The 21,089-nt window shown below is 40.5% G+C and overlaps 1 protein-coding gene across 3 annotated transcripts in view; it reads right to left on the minus strand.

The window, feature by feature from the left end:
- HPSE2 (heparanase 2 (inactive)) overlaps positions 1-21,089 on the minus strand; it is a 595,067-nt gene that overhangs the window by 145,448 nt on the left and 428,530 nt on the right. For all 3 annotated transcript variants that reach the window (XM_024121610.1, XM_024121612.2, XM_024121611.2), the window contains 2 exons: positions 14,491-14,584; positions 1,734-1,840 (listed from right to left, as the gene is read on the minus strand). In XM_024121610.1, the coding sequence (XP_023977378.1) occupies positions 1,734-1,840; positions 14,491-14,584 (201 nt within the window). The remainder of the gene's footprint in view (positions 1-1,733; positions 1,841-14,490; positions 14,585-21,089) is intronic.

Genomic DNA, 21,089 nt, shown 5'->3' on the forward strand with positions numbered 1-21,089 from the left:
GCGCAGGCTCAGCGGCCATGGCTCACGGGCCCAGCCGCTCCGTGGCATGTGGGATCTTCCCGGACCGGGGCACGAACCCGTGTCCCCTGCATCGGCAGGCGGACTCTCAACCACTGCACCACCAGGGAAGCCCAGGAGAGTATTTGTGAAAGAAGACCCTCAGCAACACTGTAGCAAATGCTGATTCACTGCATTTCCTTCACTGAACCATGCTCCCTGAACAGCCTCTCTGTGCCTCTCATGTGAGGACACAGGGCTGGAAGACCCCAGCCATCATCATGTAGACATTGACTCATTATCTTCATCTGCATCTGCCAGGATGCCATCTTAAAGACAATCTACTTGACCAGCCTGATTTGTCCTTCACAACTGTATTTAAGAAGCTGCCTTAATGGAGAAGACCTACAGCTATATAATTAGGAGCAGCTGTTAGTAGTGAAACGCATAGTTGAGGGCAGAGCTGCAGTTCTTAGGAGAACCTTGCTCAGACAAAAAACCAGTACCACAGACTAGACTGGGCCAGGAACAGGTCACTTGGCTAATCTGTGGTCCATGACAATGGCAGGCCAGCCAGAGGCCCTCATGCCTCTGGCTTAAGTTGTTCTCCAGACGATTGCAGTAGCCTTCAAGTTCATTTTCCTACCTCTTTCCTATCCAAACTCTTGTGCATACTACTATCAAAGCCAACGTATTAAATACAGGTCAGATGGGTCTCTCTCTTCCTCCAAAATCATCAATGGCTTGCCACTGAGTATAGAACAAGGCCTCATTTCCCCTGCCTGGTTTTCAAGGTCTTCCATGATTTGGTGGTAAAACTCTGCCCCTAATCACAGCCCTCACTACACCCCTGCAGATACTGAGGCTTTCTCACACTAATCATTTCCCCTCATGATGTTCCTTCAGCCTCTATGCTCCCCACTACCATCAGCAACAATCGTCACCTATAGAAATTGGGGAAACCTATGTTCCACTCAAATGCCTCTTCCTCTGCAAAGCCCTTCCTCATCCTCCCATTCAGAAATTCTTGATTCTTTTGCATGTCTACCCTTTTGTGGATAGCCCACGTAAGGCAGAAAGAGAGATGGCATACTGTTGTGGCAAAGAGGCTGGACTCTGGAGCAGACTGCCTTGGCTTGAGTCCAAGCTCTGCCACTAACCGATAATCACATTTATCTCACTGGGTTCTTACAAGGGTATAAGGGTATAATAAGGGTATCTAATATACTGGTTGTTAAATTATTAAATACATATAAAGCACATCAGATAGTCCTTAGCACATGGTAAGCACTATGCAGTTAAAATTATTATTATTATGACACTTGTCTCCTACAGCTTTTCTTATTCCCCATCTTCATTCCTCCAATTGTAAGTTTCTAAAGGGCAAAACCCCTGTCTTACTCTTACCTATCTCCCAGGACTCAGGTGAAAATTAGAAGAGAAAATGTATGTTGTCTGTACTGTATTTTGCACTGAAGACATAAAATAAAGCTCTTATTACTATCATGATTACTACTACTATTATTACTTTTGCTCTAATGCTTGTACCTGAGATCTTAGTAACTAGGCAAGTCCCTAATCGCTGTTTGTTGAGTGATTAAACACATTTACAAAGAAATGGATGAAAAATTTTCAGTGGGAAACGAACCCCCACCCCCTCCAATGGGCAGAATAATAAGCAATTTCACTGTCCTTTCCTCAAAGCCCTTGGGAGTGAAATTGCAAGTGTTACTCACAAGAATCCTGCAGCGTAGGAATCTGACAGATTGTTTGTGCCTCCAGCTGAGGTGGTCACCACACCTTCAAGCCAAATCTTCTTTCCTGGGGTGTATGTGTTAACCACCTGTTCACACAACAAAAGCAGAAGGAGATGATGAGATTTTTAAAAGCTGTTCCCAAATGAGAAGGAACATACATTCCCTTAAAGAAGTTCCTCTCATCCCCTGCTCCCAGGTGGTCATGACCTGTGCTTTTTTTCATGGTGATGCACCCCATACAGATAGCTGACACACACACACAAAAGAATTAATATTGATACATGTCCACTCAAAGAAATGATCATTTTTTCCCCCTAAAAAAACCCAAGTGACAATATGACAGAAGAACAATGCATCCTTATCTAGGACATAAGTTGACTGCAACACCCTTCACTGGAAGATACAGGTGGTATGACGTTTCCATATTAACAAGTATTGAGAAGCAAATTTTCTTAATACTCTGTTATGGCACATCCATGGATGAGTGTACTGTCCATGCATCAGCAGTTGTGAATCATGAGAGAGGGCAGAGATCAATGTTTGGGAGAAGTATATTATCATTACCAAGGCATGTATGTATATTATAACCACATTTTGAAAATAACTGCAGTAAGTGTAAAAAGAAAAATCACTGACTCACACGTGAAACATCCTACACAGGGAGCTGCCTTCTAAGCATACACAAAGCCTCTTGTCAAAAGGTGGCCCTCTGAAATTTTGAAATGTCCTCGTCTCTGATCCACAAGCTGGAGATTGGCCAGGCTATCTAGATCTGGTCTCAGATTCTCTGGAGAGCAATCTGGCAGTACTTAGGGATAATGTTGTATGCTGGGTAATCTCTGAGAGCAGAGTCTAAGACAAAGGCTTGTCTATACGTAGTTCATTTGGGAAGAAATAACAGGGAGCAGGAATGAGGAACTGGGGACTGTGAAAAGGAAGAAGGAAAAAAACAGTACAAGAATGAGTTTTCAAGTTGGTTACTACTGGCAACTTATACTCAATTCTACAGGGATCTTGGTAAAAGCCTTAAGAACTGTGTCTCAGAACTGTCCCCCAAGGCGGGGGTGGGGGGGATGACCAGGGGAAGCATTCATCATTTGGCACCTATTCTCCAAAGGTCAAGAGCAGCCTTGTGACTGCTATCACCCCATTTCATTGTGCAGGCATGAGTGCTGAGCAGGTTCCCACCATTCCACACTCTGCCTTAGACAAGTCCCAGAGCAGAAAATGAGAGGTCCTCCCGCACCACACCAGCACCAAGCTGGTTGCAGCCTGTGCAGCTGCCTAGCTCTGGTCTCTGCAGGGATGGCTAGAGTAGGAGGTGGAACTGAGAGGATGCGGGTTGTGCACAAGAGGGGCTGGATAAAGACAGTAGTGTATTTAGGTCCTACGGCCCACCAATTCCTCTCCTAGACATATAGAACAAAGCAATTCTGCCTCAGGTCTCTAAGGGGACAAGTATGAAGATGTTTACTATGTCACTGTTTGTGGCAGGTGTCCATTGCTAGAGGAATGAAAAAGTAAAATACATACATGAAATATTATGCAGCAGTTAGAGCAATACATTCAATGTAAGTCCAACAACATGAACAGGCTTTAAAGATTTAGTGAGCTTTTAAAAAATAGAAACAGAATGAGGTTTATGGCACAATATTATTTATGTAATTACTCATTCATACCCAATAACACTAAAAGTATATAAAGATACATCTCTGTTAAGGACATATATCAAAGACATAAGGAAGGCATGTATAAAAGAGAGGTGAATGTAAGTGAGGATTAGAGATGAAGGTGAAAATTAAAACAAAAGGAGGGCTTTGCATGAACGGATGATAATAGTTTGCTGTAGCTGAGGAGGGTAATTAATTCTCTGCACCTCAGGTCCAAAAAAAAAAAAAACCATATGTATGTTGTAACATATATGCCAGAACTTTCCTTTTCCCAGACCCATGGGCAGACATTAGCAAGCAATCATATTCCTCTTTTCATCTCTCCCTATGTATAGCTCCCTGCCCTCTGCTCTCTCCCCTGCATCTACTAGAGAATATGCATTATTTGAGACCTATTTTAAAATCAGGGTTGGTAAAGTACTTGACCCTTTCAGGGTTAAAGTTGTAAATATATTTCAAAAATTTGAGATGTAAGTAAGGATTATGATCAAGAATAGAAGAAAAAATTAATAGTGGAGGTCAAACTGGAAACTGTTAAAGATTAAATAAGAATTTCCCCTTGCACCAAGAGTCATTGAGGACACCACAAGGTGGTCCTCTCCTGCTTCTTGACACTACTCAGAGTGCCCAACCCAAGTGCAGCTGGAAATAGTATAAATAAGAAAGCGAGAAAAACACCTTAAATGATCAGAAGACAGAGTCATATGGTGAAATTAAAGGACTACAGTGATGATTCCCCTTAAAACATCCATGCTTTTGATAAACTTTGTGCTTCCTTTATGACTAACTGGAACTATAGGAGCAGTTCCACGTGTAGATGTATTACTTTTTTTTTTTTTTTTTTTGTGGTATGCGGGCCTCCCTCTGCTGTGGCCTCCCCCGTCGCGGAGCACAGGCTCCGGACGCGCAGGCTCAGCGGCCATGGCTCACGGGCCCAGCCGCTCCGCGGCATGCGGGATCCTCCCAGACCGGGGCACGAACCCGGTTCCCCTGCAACGGCAGGCGGACGCGCAACCACTGCGCCACCAGGGAAGCCCTGGATGTATTTCTGATGTATATGTGGGGAGGAAGGTAATCTCCGCATCTTACTCTTCCGCCATCTTCTCCCTTGATCATGGTGATGGTTTCATGAGTGTTTGCATATGTCCAAATTCATCAAATTGTATACAGGCAGACCTCGAAGATATTGCTGGTTCGGTTCCAGGCCACTTTTTTTCTTTTCTTTTCTTTTGCACTTAGTCTAGTTTCACTGGCTCATAGGGTGCGGCGGACAGAGGCCTCAAACCCAGCACTTTCAGACCAGAGTTTGTAGCGCAAAGCGGCTGCACAACTTCCCAACTCAAGATGGAGGCAGCGACGGCAGGCCGTGTGCAGAGAGGCTGCGCCCGGATGGGATCTGGAGCTGTGACTAACTGGAACTGAGTAACATATTTGTGTTTTTCTTTTTTGCCTTTGGCTTCCAGGATAGTCAAAGATTAATTTTTGCTCAAAGATATTTAAATGATTGAGGTAGTTAGAGAAAGGTGGTTTGGTTAAACAAAACAAAATAAAACAAAACAAAAAGGTAACTAGTATAAGATGATAAACCTTGAAATCATTGAGCTAAGTGAAAGAAGCCAGACACAAAAGGCCACATATTATATTCTTTCATTTATATGAAATGTCCAGAATAGTCAAATCCATAGAGACAGAAAGTAGATTAATGGTTTTCTAGGTTTGGAAAAAGGGAGGGAGAATGATGGGGGAGGATGGGGAGTGACTACAAATAGGTATGGGGTTTCTCTGGAGGGTAATGAACATGTTTTAAAATTAAATAGTGGTGATGGTTTCACAATTCTGTGAATATACTAAAAACCACTGAATTTCACACTTTTAAAGGGTGAATCTTATAGTATGTGAATTATACCTCAATAAAGCCATGTGTGTGTGTGTGTTTGTGTGTATGTATCATTAGCAAGAGGAGAGGTAGACTCTAATAGGCAGATAACTGATGTGGAAAGAGGAATATGTCCTGGAAATCTGGGGATCTACCACATAGCAGCTGTGAGACTTTTGGCTCATCATTATCTTGGACTTCAATTTCTTCATCAACATGTAAAGCCACAAATTTGAAGTAGATGAAATCTAAGTCCTTTCCAAATACAAAATGTTAAAAAAGCCATATTTTTTTCCATTTTGCATGCCCTATAAAATGCTTGTCAGCCACTTTGCTTATTAAAAACTTGTTAAATAATGAGACAATGAAGTAGTTTACTTGTTAATAAGTGAGAGAGGTAATATTTTACCAATGGAAATGCTGAGTAGATATCAGAGAAGATAACTAATAAACTCAAAATCATAAGAGCAAACATCAAATCCTCACAGTTCCATTTTGGGACTCTGTTCACTTTCTAACTGAATTTTCCTGTTGGAGGAGACCTAGAAGCTTCTGGTTCACTAAACTGCCTCCATATTTAATATGTCCTTCTCAGGTTAGACAAGCCGAGCTATTCTGAGCTCAGCCATGCCAATATCTCATCACATTCTTCCTGATTTATTTCTTCTGTCTAATGTACTTCCTGTCAGTTTCATTAATTTTTTCTGTATAATTTCTTTTTAACATCTTCCTGTTCCGGAGTGCCATATTTGCCCATTTTCTTTTGGTATCAGATCAATTTTTAATTTGTGCCTTCTGTTTCTGTGTCATTTTTAGGATTTAAAATTGTATTCTCTGCTCTTGTTATCTCAAACCGCAGAAAAGCAATCAAGTGTAATTGCAACTAAATATAAAATTAAAATAAGAAAATACACAAAAAAGAAAGTCACTGCGGAGGCAAGGAAATTATGATCATATGCAAGAAAATGAGGAAGAAAGTTTCACAGTCCCAAAGCAATGACTCTGTTCAAGGATAAGTGCTGGTGGAGGGAAAGACTGGACAGCAGCTACCTGCACATAAAACACTCTTCTTCCCTTCTCCAGTCCTCTTTTATGACTAACCAACCCCTCAGGCTTCCTGTCTACCTACTGAAGAGTCATAGGCTCCACCAGCCTCAGAGGTAATTTCCTCTCACTCAAGACAAACCCTGTAATCTCCCCACTTCCATGTGGAAATGTTAGAAGGTCACCCCAAGCTGCCTTTTCCTCCTGAAGAAGATTTTTGCCCCAAGTGGCAGTTTGTCCTCAGGGCCCTTCCCCTAATATGTCCTTCATATGGTCATTGCCTTCCACACAGCAGGACCTCACTATACATGTGCACATGAAACATACGAATGGAGTCCAGTGAATGAATGCAAATCACTCCCTGAAACTCCTTGTCCGCTTCCACTATCTAATATTGTGATAATATTAGATATCACCTAAGATTGTGGCCCCCAACTTTCATTCAGCTTTCACTTCTAGGACACCCACCCCAGATTATATCAACTGACCAAGAGGTCAATTTGATATTCTTTCACCAGGAACATTCAGTATTCTTCTTTTTAAAAAGGTTTCCTAATCCTGGATGGTCAGGAATATAAATATTCCATGGGCTACAAAATTAATGGTTAACAAGCATGGGAGATTCAGAACGGTGTATTGGTGTACTTTACTACTTAGCAAGTGTGGCCTTGAAAAAAATTACTGGTTTCTTCAATGGGTTAGTAATGTATCATGCACTCAACAGATGGTATTTATAGCCTAAAAGGTGATACAATTACTATATTTTTGTCAGTTGATGATACATTTTCCACATTTTAATGGTTTTGAAATCAGAATGTTTTTCATCAAAAGAAACTTGCCAGCTGTTTACTCTCTCCCCTCAGCTGTTATTAAATTGATGCTACATTTTATAACTGTTTGTGTTTAAGAATCAAGGAAATGTGGTTCTTGGAATGACACTGACTGAAACTTTGGAGCTCTTTTGTGGTAAACATACCTTTCCAGCTAGATTCCCCTATTTATCATCAGTGTCTTATATCTGAAAGAGAAGAGCCAAAGTTTCCCTTGGAACATATTCTCCCATTTTCAGATAGCCAAGTTGAGTCACAGAGGCTAATTTACTGGGAAGCTCATCAACTCCCAGCTTCCCATTTTCACAGGCCTCTACTTATGTCCTGGGAAGGGAAGGGTCATGATAATGTGTTAATATGGTCAGATATATTTCTAAAACATGCAAATTTGTTTTCTTTTCTTTTTCTTAAAGAGGTCCCCATTGTATAAGCTTCCAGCCCCATAAAACTTAGACTCACACCTGGATGTCACCTAAGGTATTACTGTGGCACAGTTTGTGTTTAGGGTCCTCTGACTCTCTTAAGTATTTCTTTGCCCTGTGTTTCTCTTCCCCTCCATCAAAACCTTCTCTTGGAAAGGACAAATACCATATGATATCACTTATATGTGGAATCTAAAATATGACACAAATGAACCTATCTACGAAACAGAAGCAGAAACATGTACGTAGAGAATAGACTGGTGGTTGTCAAGGGGGAGGCGGGTGGGAGAGGGTTGGGTTGGGAATTTGGGATTAGCAGATGCAAACTGGTATATATAGAATGTATAAACAACGAGGTCCTACTGTATAGCACAGGGAACTATATTCAATATCCTGTGATAAACCATAATAGAAAAGAATATGAAAAAGAATGCACAAATATGTATAACTGAGTCACTTTGCTGTACAGCAGTAATTAACACAACATGGCAATTCAATTATACTTCAATTAAAAAAAATTTTTTAAATAAACTAAAATTATTGCAAAGACAAAAACCTTGCTCTTGGGAAAGGATTATTTGATATTAACACGTTAGTGTGACTTTAAATCAGTGTAGTTTGCCTCTTCTCAAGTTATTTACATTCTGCATCCTCCCCTTAATCTAGAATGAAAAAGTATTTTTCTAAAATGAAATATCTGGCATTAGCAAACTGACTGATATTTTACTTTGAGCCACAAAGAGAACTTTCTTTCACCCTTAAGCATATACCCAGAAGATACTCTCCTACTGTGCCTACATATAGGCATAGCTCATTTTTGGTTGCCTAAATCAATATCTATCTATTCAACACTATGTTACAAAGTTAGTAGCAGACTAGATTCTTTTGCATGTGAACAGCTGAGATAGCAGATCCAAATGCGATTGAGACATAGACATTACTTTGCTTCTTTTACATTTCTCCCACTATTTTACTCTGCTCATTCACCTTCCGCTCCCTAACTGCCTCCCTCCAATATTGATTGAGCACCTGCCAAGTGACAGGCACTATGGTAGGCACTGGCACATTGAAATAAGCTGTCAACATTATTGAATGAATGAATGAATGAGTGAATGAATGAATCAATCAATGAAACAGTGATTTTTTTTCCAGTAGTGATACTACGGTTCTTACCCTACTAATGTATTTTCATTTTCCAGTTTTCTTCATTAGAGAAGGTTAACATTGTCATTGTCCTCATTTTCCTTTAGTTGTGCATCCAGTTATTCTATGATCCTCAAGAATAACTGTTATTCTTTTACCCTCTTCCCCTTTGATATACTTTGATATAATAAGTAGGTAAACCAGCAGTTGGCTGAGAAAAAAGTTTCCTTTTTAATCTATTCGTTACTTCCAGAGGATTAAATATTCCTCTGCCTTACCTACTTCCATGATACTGCAACTAGGATATATTGGAAAAAGGGGTATAATGTTACTGCATTTATTGAGATTTCAAAAGAATTAATCTTTATTAAGTATTATAAGCAATCATAAGCAATGATGATATTAACAAAAGAATGATCACGGTCATATTATAAATCATGTAAACCATTCCCTCCACCATACACATCTACCACCAGGAGTCCTCTAATCACACCCTAAGAAGAACTGTATAAATTAGAAGATGTCTATCCTTTCAGAATTAGCCTAAATGTCACTTCCTCTGGGAAGACTTGCCCAATTTCCCTTTCTTTACAAACTAAGGTAGATACATCTCACCATGGGCTCCTGTAGCACCCTAAACGTCCCCTGTTATAGGAATCATTGCATCTTACTAACATTGCTTGCTTCATTAACTATTTTCCCATTAGACCATAAGGTCTTTGAGGATAACCACCACATCAGTCTTGCTCTCCATTTTATCCTCAGGAGTCTGGAAGATACAAGAATGTTATAAACAGCTGATAAATGAAAGAAGGAAGGGAAGAAAGAAGGAAGGGAGGAAGGAGGGAAATTTTCAAATATTAGGGAAGCCAATTGTTCAGTTGATTTAGTATTCAAAATGCAATCATAAGGACAGTACTTTTGGAAATACTTCCCTTATGACTGGGATTTTACCAACTCCTTCCTGTGCCTATTGAATTGCTGAAAATAATATCAAAAAGTGTTATTTCCTCCTCTGATTCCTCTAGGAGATGAAGACACAAATCATAAAGTCCAAGTGACTTAAGCCGAAGTGGTTCATTTTGGTTCTTATGTTATTGTTTTGGAGTCAGCCCAGCTATCCACGCTATACCATCTGTACTGTATCCTGAACATCTCTCACTTTCCCGTCTGACTCTTGCCTGCATTGAGAGATTCTCAACTCTTTCCCTTGACTCATCTCCCAAAGTACAGATGATTATCCTCATTCTAATGGAAGGGAGAGAGTGTGTGGATCATCCAAAGGAGTGGGTTGTCCAAACATTGTCTCTGTTAGGCTTTCAAATGCATCACGTAGATTTTCACATAACCAGAATTCACCCACTGCTCAGAAAACTGAAAATTCTTAAGTGGCAGTCCAAATTTGGAAACCACAACTGTTTTTAGTACTGCCTTTCAGGTGCCAAAAATATCACCTATAATATTCTCCAGGGTTCAAAGAAAGAGGAAAAAAGCAAAGAACAAGTTGAGGATAAAGGTAACATGAAGCTTCTCTAGTTACATAAATTATTATTAAAAATAACCACAATAATTGAAACAACAATGATAATAGCAATAAGAACTAGCATTCACTAGCACTTAACAAAACAGGGCCTCATGTGACCTTCCTAATCTCCCTAAGAGGGAAGGAGGATAGTACAGTGGTCCCTATCTGTCGAGTACTAGTTCCAGGAACAATTGTGGATATCAAAATCTGCAGTTGCTCAAGTCCCGTATATAAAATGGTATGGTGTTTGTATTACAACCTATGCACATCCTTCCATGTACTTTAAATCATCTCTAGATTAATTATACTACCTAATACAATGTAAGTGCTATGTAAATAGTTGCTGGTACATGGCAAATTCAAGTTTTGCCTTTTGGAACCTTCTGAAAATTTTTTTCTTGAATATTTTCAGTCTGTGGTTGGTTGAATCCACAGATGCAGAACACATGGATACAGATACAGAGGGCTGACTGTATTCTTAGCATCCTCGGTTTACAGATGAAGAAACAAAATCAGAGAAGTTACATGAATGGCCCAAGGTCATACAACCCAAGCCACTAGACTTGGAATCCTATATCCTATCTCTTCTTCAAACAGCCTCACCACTGGTTTATCTAACCAATCTCACATGAATCTGTTTTGGTGGGAAATTTGCCCTTTTTTCCATTACTGTGGACCTAAGGAGAGGTCATTAGGACTTCTCTGAACTTCTCAAAATTGAAAAGAAACAAAGATTCCATTTCTAGCTTTTGGATGAGAGTTTCAGTTATATACATATTAAAATCTTACTTGGCCCATCTCCAAACTGGTTTTGGGGGCTTGAAAGAAGAAGTTTGATCACTCTGCCCCGGTTTGTACCCTGGAATCTAATTCCCCAAACCCCCACCCATCCACAGGGGACTTCAGGAACAGCCAAAGTAACTTTTCAACTGGAAAATCTTGGTGACCCTTCTCTGGTCTCCCAGCCCTCATCTCCCCAAGTCAGGCCAGTACCTCGCACATCCTGCACTGTGGTAGAGACTCTCATCCTCAAGGCCCTAACAACTGGGTCCAGGCTGCTGTAGCCAATAGAAGGTCTATTCCATGAATAAAACCTCAAGGAATTTGTGATCCAGTAACACCCCTAGCAGATACCCATTTAAGGCAATATCTGGCAAGAGCTTTGCAAAAGAGAATTGGAAAAAGAAAACCAGTCAGAGAAATAACTGAATGAGCTACTAAATGAAACAAGGAGCATGGAACTTTGGCAGACAGTATTTTCCAAAAATGACTGAAAAAATATTTCTGGTCTTATATGCCCTTCCAGAACCTTGCCACTCCCCCATCCAGAGAAGTTTATTTCCTCTTGTCTTAAATCCTTATGGGTCTTGGTGACTGTCTCAATGTATAGACTGTGGTTGAAGTGATGCCCTATGACTTCTGAGGGTAGATAGAAAAGGTGATAGAGCTTCCACCTGGCTCTCTCTCTTGGGCATCTGACTTTAAAACCTTGGGAGGAAGCCCAGGCTACACAAAGAGGCATTCCGGTTATCAGCCCCACAAAGGTACTAGCTGACAACTGACATCAACTAACTGCCAGACACATAAGTGAATAAGCCTTCTGATGATTCCAGTCGCCAGCCTTTGAATTACCCCAGTCTGAGTTTTCCAGCTGAAGCTAATGGAGCAAAGACAAGTTATCCTTATGGGAATTCCTGACCCATAGAATTCATAGTCATAATAGATGATTGTTTTAAGCCACTAAGTCTTGGGGTAATTTGTTGCACAGCAAGACATAACCGGAACAGGAACATAAGCCTGAGGGGACGTCTGAGCATGTTGTATTTGCAACAGCCAAAAGGTGACTCCAGGTCCTACTGCTAATTCTAGCCATCTCCTGCCAGGTGCCTTCTGTATATAGGTTATTTCTCTTGGACACTCCACTGCTCCTCGCTGCCACCACACTTAGCGCTCCCCTTCCAAGTCCATCACACATGTTTTTAAAGGTCTGAATTTCAATTGAGCACAGGGTTTGAGCCCTTTACTCTAAGTTTCTTTGGCCTTGCCTGGCCAATTCAGGAGGTTTAGCCACTTATTTCAGTCTCTGAACATTCTGTGATGATGAAGGTGTATGCAGTGGTGGAGAGTACTGGGTAGTGGGAAGAAAAGGAAGAACTTAACTCCTAATCCATTTGTCTTGGCTTTGACCTAGAGCTACCTATTCTACTTAAAGAATTACATGAACACAGTTAGAACCTTCACTCACAGTGCCATGATACCACTGAATCATTACTTCCAATGACAATCCTTTGATCAGATCATTAGGCTCAAAACTGGAAAAGCCAAAAATATAAGGACTTGTTGTCTTGTACACTAATGTAATACAGAAACATAGTATAGTGCCTGGAACACAGTAAACACTCAATAAATATCTACTGAATGAATGAATGAAAGAAATTTCCTCCCCTCTTTTTAGAGACCAATAACTAATATTGGATTAGCATAATGTGCTTAGAAAACTGTAGTGTTCAACAGGCTGACATTCTACTCCATTAGGTAATGTGTTTTTCAACCTGCTCAAAGTAAGTATTAAACCTTAAAACTGTGAGTTCCTTGAGGGCAGAGACCATGTCTTATTACATTTTGTATCCTCAGCACCTGGCACTTTGCCTGGTACTTGCTAAAAGCTCAGTAAATATTAAATATTTAAATATTAAAAACTAAGTGAAAGAGGGAAGAGATATGGGAACATATGTATATGTATAACTGATTCACTTTGTTGTAAAGCAGAAACTAACACACCATTGTAAAGCAATTATACTCCAATAAAGATGTTAAAAAAATAATAATAAAAATTAAAAAAATAAAAACTAAGTGAATGTCAAAGAGACTGACAGAGATATTTCAAATAATTTAGTTCTCCTAGGCTTTGCCTAGTAGGAGACAGTGACAGATAAGGGTGCTGGTCAGTGCACCTGATCCCCAGAGGGATCAGACTGGGATGTAGAAATTCAGAAGTCCTGAGGCCTCCCAGCCTCTAAAGACTCCAAAAGCTATTTTGTAATCTGAGTATGGCATTGGTATGAATACAGAAAAGTGTACAGACCTCCCCTTTAGCAATCAAAAGTGCTTTTCTATGATTGCTCCAAATAGTATTTTTTTTCACAACTAATTTTATAATGAGCCATTCATGTATTTGCCCGTTCATTTATTCATTCATCCCATATATATTTTGTGTTTTTGGCCACACCTCACGGCTTGCAGGATCTTAGTTCCCGGACCAGGGATTGAACCCATGCCCTTGGCAGTGAAAGCATGCAGTCCCAACAATTGGACCACCAGGGAACTCCCCTCATTCATCCCATATTAATGGGGGCCTACCTGTTGCTATTTTTCTGCAAAGATGTGTTTAATCTGCTCAAAAGAAAGTTGAATGTTCAAAAGGTCCTCATTCCCTGGAAAAGGACCTGACTAGGAAACTAAAGATGAGATATCACCATTTTGTAGAGGCAGATGGAAATTGTAGACATAAGATCCTCACAGTTCAGAATTAACTAATCTAGTGTATTTCAAAATGTGATCTGCATTGGGTGGAATCACTTGACAGATGACTATTAAAAATAGAGATGTCTGGGATCCACTCCAGACATACTAAATCAGAACATCAGAAGTGAGACTAGAAACTACAAGCAATCTCTGGTGATTTTGATTGTATTCAAGTTTGAGAACTACTAACTACAGGTGTCGTGCCAGTAGCACCTACATGCAATTGCTTAATTTAACCTTATCTTCCCCAACATCTCTACAAAAGTAAGATGTTACTTGGCTGATTCTAAGATACCTAGGAAGAGTGTAAATGTGGCTCAGAATTGCCAATACCCCAGACCACAATTCCACTGAATGAATGTAATCATTCTCTCCTTAAACTAACCCAAAATAAACTCCTGCAAAAAGAAAGTAAACCTATTCTTCCCTTAAGAAACTCACAATTTAGAAGCCAACTTTTACAAAATGTTTGTTATTAAAATAGAGAAGCTTTTAAACTTGGATATGGTACATTCAAACCCTTCTTAATCTGAAAAGCAATAAACGGCAATCATCAGCTGTGAGAGGTACCTCTTGGCCATGCAAATCCAGGCTGCACTATTTTTCTACCCACAGTGCTAACATCCAGCTGGAACCCTGTGACATTTTCCTTGCCTTACCCCCAAACTCACTCCTCTTCTTCCCCAGAGATTTTTACTCACTTTCTGAATTTTCCTAATCTGGTCAGAGAGTGTGTCTAACAGGCGAGTTTTCAGGAAGTCCATCACCTTGACCACCCGGCCATCAATGTAGCAACTGGAATAAAAATAAAATAAGAATCAGAGAAAATCTCGAGCAGGAGACTACAAATATATTTCTCTAGCCAGAGGTCTCTGTTGCTTGAGGAAAGAGCCCAGGGTTCACTTGGGCTCTTACATTCTAAGAAGTTTTGATCCTGGGTACTTTTCAAACAAATAATATACTTTTTATCCTCTTCATTTTCACCTCCATTTGTGGGCTAATATTGTGATTTTTTTCAGCCTTTGTCCATTGAAACTGCATTTATTGCTCTATAGGAACTGACAGGACTCTGTAACACAATTGGGTAATGGGGAAAAGCTTAGTTGTGTTCCCCCTAGGGAAAGTAATTTAACACCCCTCCCATACCATCCCTACACCCACCTTAAAGTAATAAAGGTATGTGAGAGGTTTGAAAGACTACTCATACATTTTGAAAGATTTCCACACCTTTAAATAAGAAAACACCAACCACAAAAATCTGATTTAGTGCAGTGAGCAGGTCTCAAAGAGCTCATCTCCAGTTCACTTCCCTGGGCAAAATATCTTGTAGTCAACCTCCTTCCACCCCCAGAATAAATAAACGGATAAATGAATAAACAAATAAATAAGTCAGACAGATTAAAGTCCAGGTGCCCTCTCCTAAAATAGCAACAAGTTTGGCACACATCAGTGTGGTGGTGTCTCCGGTTTTGTTAGGTAGCTTAAGTGAAACATCAAGTTGTGCTGATACTACATTATTAACATTTAACCAAAACAGGTCCATCTGGCTTTGTGGGGACTCTCTGTGTGAATCTTTACCCTGAAGGCTAAGCCCAGGATTAGGTGACCTTCATTATCTCAAACCGCCCAACACTCATCTTTGCAAAATTCCAAATTAAATCGATTTAATTTAAATCAATGCTTATGACTCCTGGGTGCCTTTTCCAATCCACTTAGGTCTCCTTGGCTGATGGATAATGATAGATTATGTCATTTTTAGTAAGACACCAACCTCTCAGCACATATTATAGAACTATAATTCTAATTCTAGTACTAAAAAATTCCTTTTAATGTTAAATTCCCATACTAATATGTGATGTAGTGGAATGGTTAAAATTCTTTTGTAATTGTACTTTCAACCAGGTGCTCTGGTTGAAGTGAGGGTGGGAGATGAGTTCCTCCCACTCAGCCTTCCCCTTGGCTTCCCTCACCACCTCACACATTTCCACAGAATCCAATGTTTAAATCATTTGTATATTGGAAAGAGTATGGGTTTTGGAGCCAGAGATATCTGAGATCAAATTCCAAGTCAGGTATTTACTACCTATGTGACCTTGGGCAAGATGCTTGGCCTTTATGGGCCTCAGTTTTCTTATTCTTAAGAGAGAGGTAACATATCTACTACTCAGGATTGTTTGAAGATCAAGCAGATAAACCTAAAGTGTCTGGCATATAGTAGGCACTCAACAACTCTTAGTTCTTTTCTGATTTCTCTAATTTTCAGCTCATAAAGATGGGGTCATAAATAATAGGGGCCTGACTGTGTGTATAGAATTCTAAAAGTGAGATGATTGTGTCAAAGGGTACATGCTTTTGAAAATCTGGGTGGTTACTTATATTAGGGAATAAAACAAACCAATGACATGACCTTTCACCTCATTCCTGGTACAGATGCTAGACTTAGATCCAATAAACATTTATTATGTGCAACACACAGAGCTGGTAATGTCCATGTCCATTACCTCACAAACCTCTTTCTATTTGTGCTCCACTGTCAGCACCTCCAATTTTTTTAAAGTTGTGATTAGACAGTATACTACCTGAAAGCTAGGCATATTAAAACACTGTAGTGTTCAAATTAAAAATAATTCATGAAATGTTAATGTAACACACATTGAAGGACATGAACATTTGTACTATATTACATGATGATTACGCATGATAAAAATGTACTGTTAATTAGTGTTCTTTTACGTTCTAGTCAAATATATTATAGTTTCCTCTTTTTTCTTTGTTAGCTCCCAGTAACTATTTTTTTTTTTTTTTTTTTTTTTTTTTTTGGGATGCGGGCCTCCCCTCTGTTGTGGCCTCTCGCGCCGCGGAGCGCAGGCTCCGGACGCGCAGGCCCAGCGGCCATGGCTCACGGGCCCAGCCGCTCCGCGGCATGTGGGATCCTCCCAGACCGGGGCGCGAACCCGGTTCCCCTGCATCGGCAGGCGGACGCGCAACCACTGCGCCACCAGGGAAGCCCCACCAGTAACTATTTTAAACAGCAGAGTTTATAAGTTTTGCTGGCAACACATATAGTTTAATGCTCATTGAGATAAAAGTGCCAGATGTACTTTTTCAATATGTAGGATTCCCTGTGAACATGCTTCCTATCCCACAAAATCCACAGCCCAGGGTTGAGGGACCTCCACTTGTCCCCTCCTTCCTTTGTTCTCTTTTCTCAAGTACACGAAACTTGGAGTTAGAAAACCTTGGTTCAGTCCCAGCTTTGCCACATACTACCTATATGATACTGGGTCTCCCCTTCTTTAAAATCAGTTAAAAAGGAACCCCAACCCTACAGTATTTTCACAGGGTTACTGTACCGATAAAAATGAGAAGAAATTCTGGGCACAGAACCTGGCACATAAAAGGTATTCAATAACCAAAACTACCCTCCAGGTTACTTAAGTACCCAAGGTGGCAGCAAACTAGACTGAAAAGCCATGGGATGGGGTGAGCAGGGGAACATCTGTCTGGAGAAAGACAGTATGTTCATCCACCATAGGATCTGGAATTAGGGAATTATGGAGGAGCAAAAACGGACTCTGGATTTCCAGTAGGTGGGAGGCAGAGAGAGAGAGAGAGAGAAAGAGAGAGATGGAGAGGGCTGTGATTCTGTTCCAAAAATCTGGAGTTTGAAAAGACCTTAGTGGTCATGTGGTCTGAAGTAGGTAAGCCTGTGACAACATCCCTGGGAAGTGATTATCTAGGACAGGGAACCCACTCTCATACACTACTAGTACTGTTCCACTGTACCACAGCTCGGCTCCAGGGAAGGCTCTTCTTCCATGGGTCTAAAATTGGCTCCCTCTTACTCTTCACTCAATGGCTGTTTTCTTGGACCTGGGAATAGTCCAATTCCTCCTTCATGTGACATGTGGGGGAGGAATTCCAGTAAAAACTTTGGTTTAAGCTTTTTAGAGCCTATTTTTGGCCCCAATTTTAACCTAACAAGCTGGATTCAATCATTCTCGGTTGGTCTCAGGCTATTCCTGTGGGCTATGAATTAGACTGGAGCAGGGAGAGCTCCGGGCAGGAAACCAGTGTGACAAGGTTATCTTATCTCAACACTGCAGGCAAGAAGAAATCTGGGTCTAAGTAAGGGAGATGATGGAAAAAGTAAAAGTGAGAGCCTGTGAAGAAAGAACTAATAAAATAAAGCTTCTGTAGCGCATAGGAGAGACAGGAAGGGAGTCAATGATGACCACGAGCTAATGAGAGAGAATGTCTTCGAGAACATTGGTGCCAAGGACACGTAGGCTTAGTCAGACTCGGTTTTAGGTTTGTCAAAGGAGATAAATTATTCTGTTTGAGATATCAAAGACCCAGAGAATACCAAAGAGAAAATATGCAACAGGTACTTGGAGATGTGAGAAGTCAGCACAGAGAAAAATTGAGACAGAAAACGTTGACCCGGTTGTTATTTTCAGTTTGTAAGTAATGAATGGAGGCACGGCCGTAGATGAGCTCTCTAAGAGAATCAGAGAAGTTAACAGATACGGCAGAGACCCTCTAAAATTCTCAGATGTGGCCCTGGACATTGCCTCTATCTTTGGCCTAAATAAGAGTCCCTTCCTTCCCCAGCCTGACCATCACAGTGTCTTTTTAATAATTTCAGTCTGAGTCAGATTCACACTTGGATGCCAAAGGAATTCCCATATTATACTGTGAAGTTTCAGCAACTTTATTTGCAAACATAAACCCACATTTATATTGCACTATGGAAATAAGAACTTTGGTCCTCCAGAATTTAGTATTCCTTTTTAAGAGAGGGGATAATTTAACCATAGGTATGAGTTGATAAATGCCTGAGCCTTTTTCATGGGTAGCCCTGGACAATTAGCTTGCTGCACTTACCCTTCATAAATGTGAAGCTTCTAAGAAAACATTCAATGTCAACAGTCTGTGGTTATTTGAAAAACTCCTGCCTATTACAGAGCTTTGATTCTCTGATAGTGGCTGCCTGTAGTAAAGGGCTCAATACATCATTTAGATTTGGACATGATAGGCTGTGATGACACTTGGTAAGAATAAATTGTTAAAAATGGTAAAGATGGTGATTTCTAACCAAGACTGGGTAAGAGTAAGTAGGACTGGATTCCACCAGACTGTCCAGTGACCTGGGGGCAACTCTCTCTGCTTTCCTCTGTCTTCTTCACTGGGAAGATAAAGATGATTCTGAGCTACCAACTGGTCTCTCCTGAAGAGTTAACTAGTTTAGTAATGGATACAAAGGCACCAGAAGACCAAACAAATCAGAGAGGAAAGGAAGGATTGAGGGAAGGAAAGAGAGAGGAAGGAAATTTGCCAATTAGAGGTGCTTTGGCATCTTCCACATAAACCCTGGCAGAATGGTTGCCTCCAGAAACACTTAGACTGATAATTTTAGGTAAATCATAGTCCTCCTCTAAGCTCTCTTGAAATTTCAGCATCTCCTAGGATCACACCACAAGTGGCTGAGCTGTTCAACTAAAAGCTGAAGCCAGGAGAGGCTGTGCAGAAATAACCTTTCTGTGAACTATTACTACAAATGCAATGAGCTTGAAACCTTTGTGTGTGGACAAACAGCCTGTGCTCAGTACTGGCAACCATCATTCCTTCCTCGGCTGGCCTCTAGATTGGCAGGTCGTATCAAGCACATACTTGGGGAGGTGGCAAAGATGGCAGAGTATACAAGGTAAATGGAACTACTTACCAAATCATTCACCAACTCTCTTGCTCTTCTAAGTTTTAAATTTTATTTCTAGTTTAATACCTTTCATCTTACAGTAAGTCCCCTACATATGAACCTTCAAGTTGCGAACTTTCAAAGATGTGACTGTGCATTCGCATGTCCGATCACATAAGTTAGTTCACGTGAAATTGCAGCTTGCCCTCCGTCTCCTGTTGCTGACTATCCTTCAGCTGTACCATCTCCCACCTCCTCTCCCTCCTCCAGTCAGTAACTCTTCTTTCCTGTTCACTTGATGCCAGCCCCTGTGTGCCAGCTGTTGGACTATACTACTGTACTTTTCAAGGTATTGTACGTAAGATTAAAAATGTTTTCTTTATTTTTTGTATTTGTTTATTTTTTATGTATTATTTGTGTGAAAAGTATTATAAACCTATTACAGTACAGTACTCTATACCCGATTGTGTTAGTTGGGTACCTAGTTTAACTTTGTTGGACTTACGAACAAACTGGACTTATGAACATGCTCTTGGAACGGAACTCTTTTGCATGGTGGGGACTTACTGCATTTAAAATTTTGCCCTTTATCTGTTGATTATAAAAGAAACAAGTGCTCATTATAGACACATTAGAAAATGCACGTAAATAAAATTAAAATATGAAAATGAAAAATCACTGATAAACCCAACACCTAGAGAAACTTTGTTAACATTTTGCCTTGTACCCTTTCAGACTTTCCATAGTAAATACACATAAAATTTCCCATAATTTGTTATTTTTAAAACTTACTCCAGATCCTATTCCACTAGCATATAAACTTAAAACTGTCCCAGCTGAGATTCCCAAGCCCATATCGCAGAGATACTGCCAGAAATATTAGAGACTCCAGGTGAAATCATCTCACTCGTATTTTAATTCCATTCTGGCCAGTTAGGGATCTTCTGCCAGGGGCAGGTCTCATCTCCTTTCTTCTCTGCCAGCCAGGTTTTAACCCTGATTCCCCTCCCCCCTTTCTCTAGGCCCCTAGATTTAGTCTTCAGGATTGTACTCCAATTAGCCACTTATGCCCATTAGCCTCTTAAAACATTTAATGAGGAGAGTTTGTTGTCCAGGGGCAGCTGGTTTTGTTTACCGGGCTCTTTAGTTTAAAAGGAAAAACCTTTGCCCCTTATTATCTGACCTCTTCTTTTATTTCAGGTAATTGCATTAGTGCTGGCTTCCCAATGCTCAGGAATTTCCGGACCTATTTTGCTGCCTGCTGCTTTCAGGGAGGAGGGGCAGTCTGCTCAGAATTCTTACACCCAACCTCCTGCCTGGGCAGGTAATTCCATAAAACTGGGGCCTTCCCCACTGGATGAGGAGAAGCTTGGATAATCATTAGAACCACGCTGTTGACCTATAAAAGCTATTCTGACACCTTGAAATCAGTCAGACTAGAGGCTGACTCTAGTCTCTCCAAAGCTTTATAAATTGTATCTGCCCCTCCTCCAAAGGCCTCACTCTGGGTTCCTACTGAGCACATTCTTCTCACACATGCCTTTAGGTTTTCTTTCTGAGGCTACACTATTCTTCATCTTCTTTGCTATGGGTCAGTCTTCC

This window comes from Physeter macrocephalus, chromosome 20, assembly GCF_002837175.3.
Source record: "Physeter macrocephalus isolate SW-GA chromosome 20, ASM283717v5, whole genome shotgun sequence".
In the NCBI taxonomy this organism is placed as follows: domain Eukaryota; kingdom Metazoa; phylum Chordata; class Mammalia; order Artiodactyla; family Physeteridae; genus Physeter; species Physeter macrocephalus.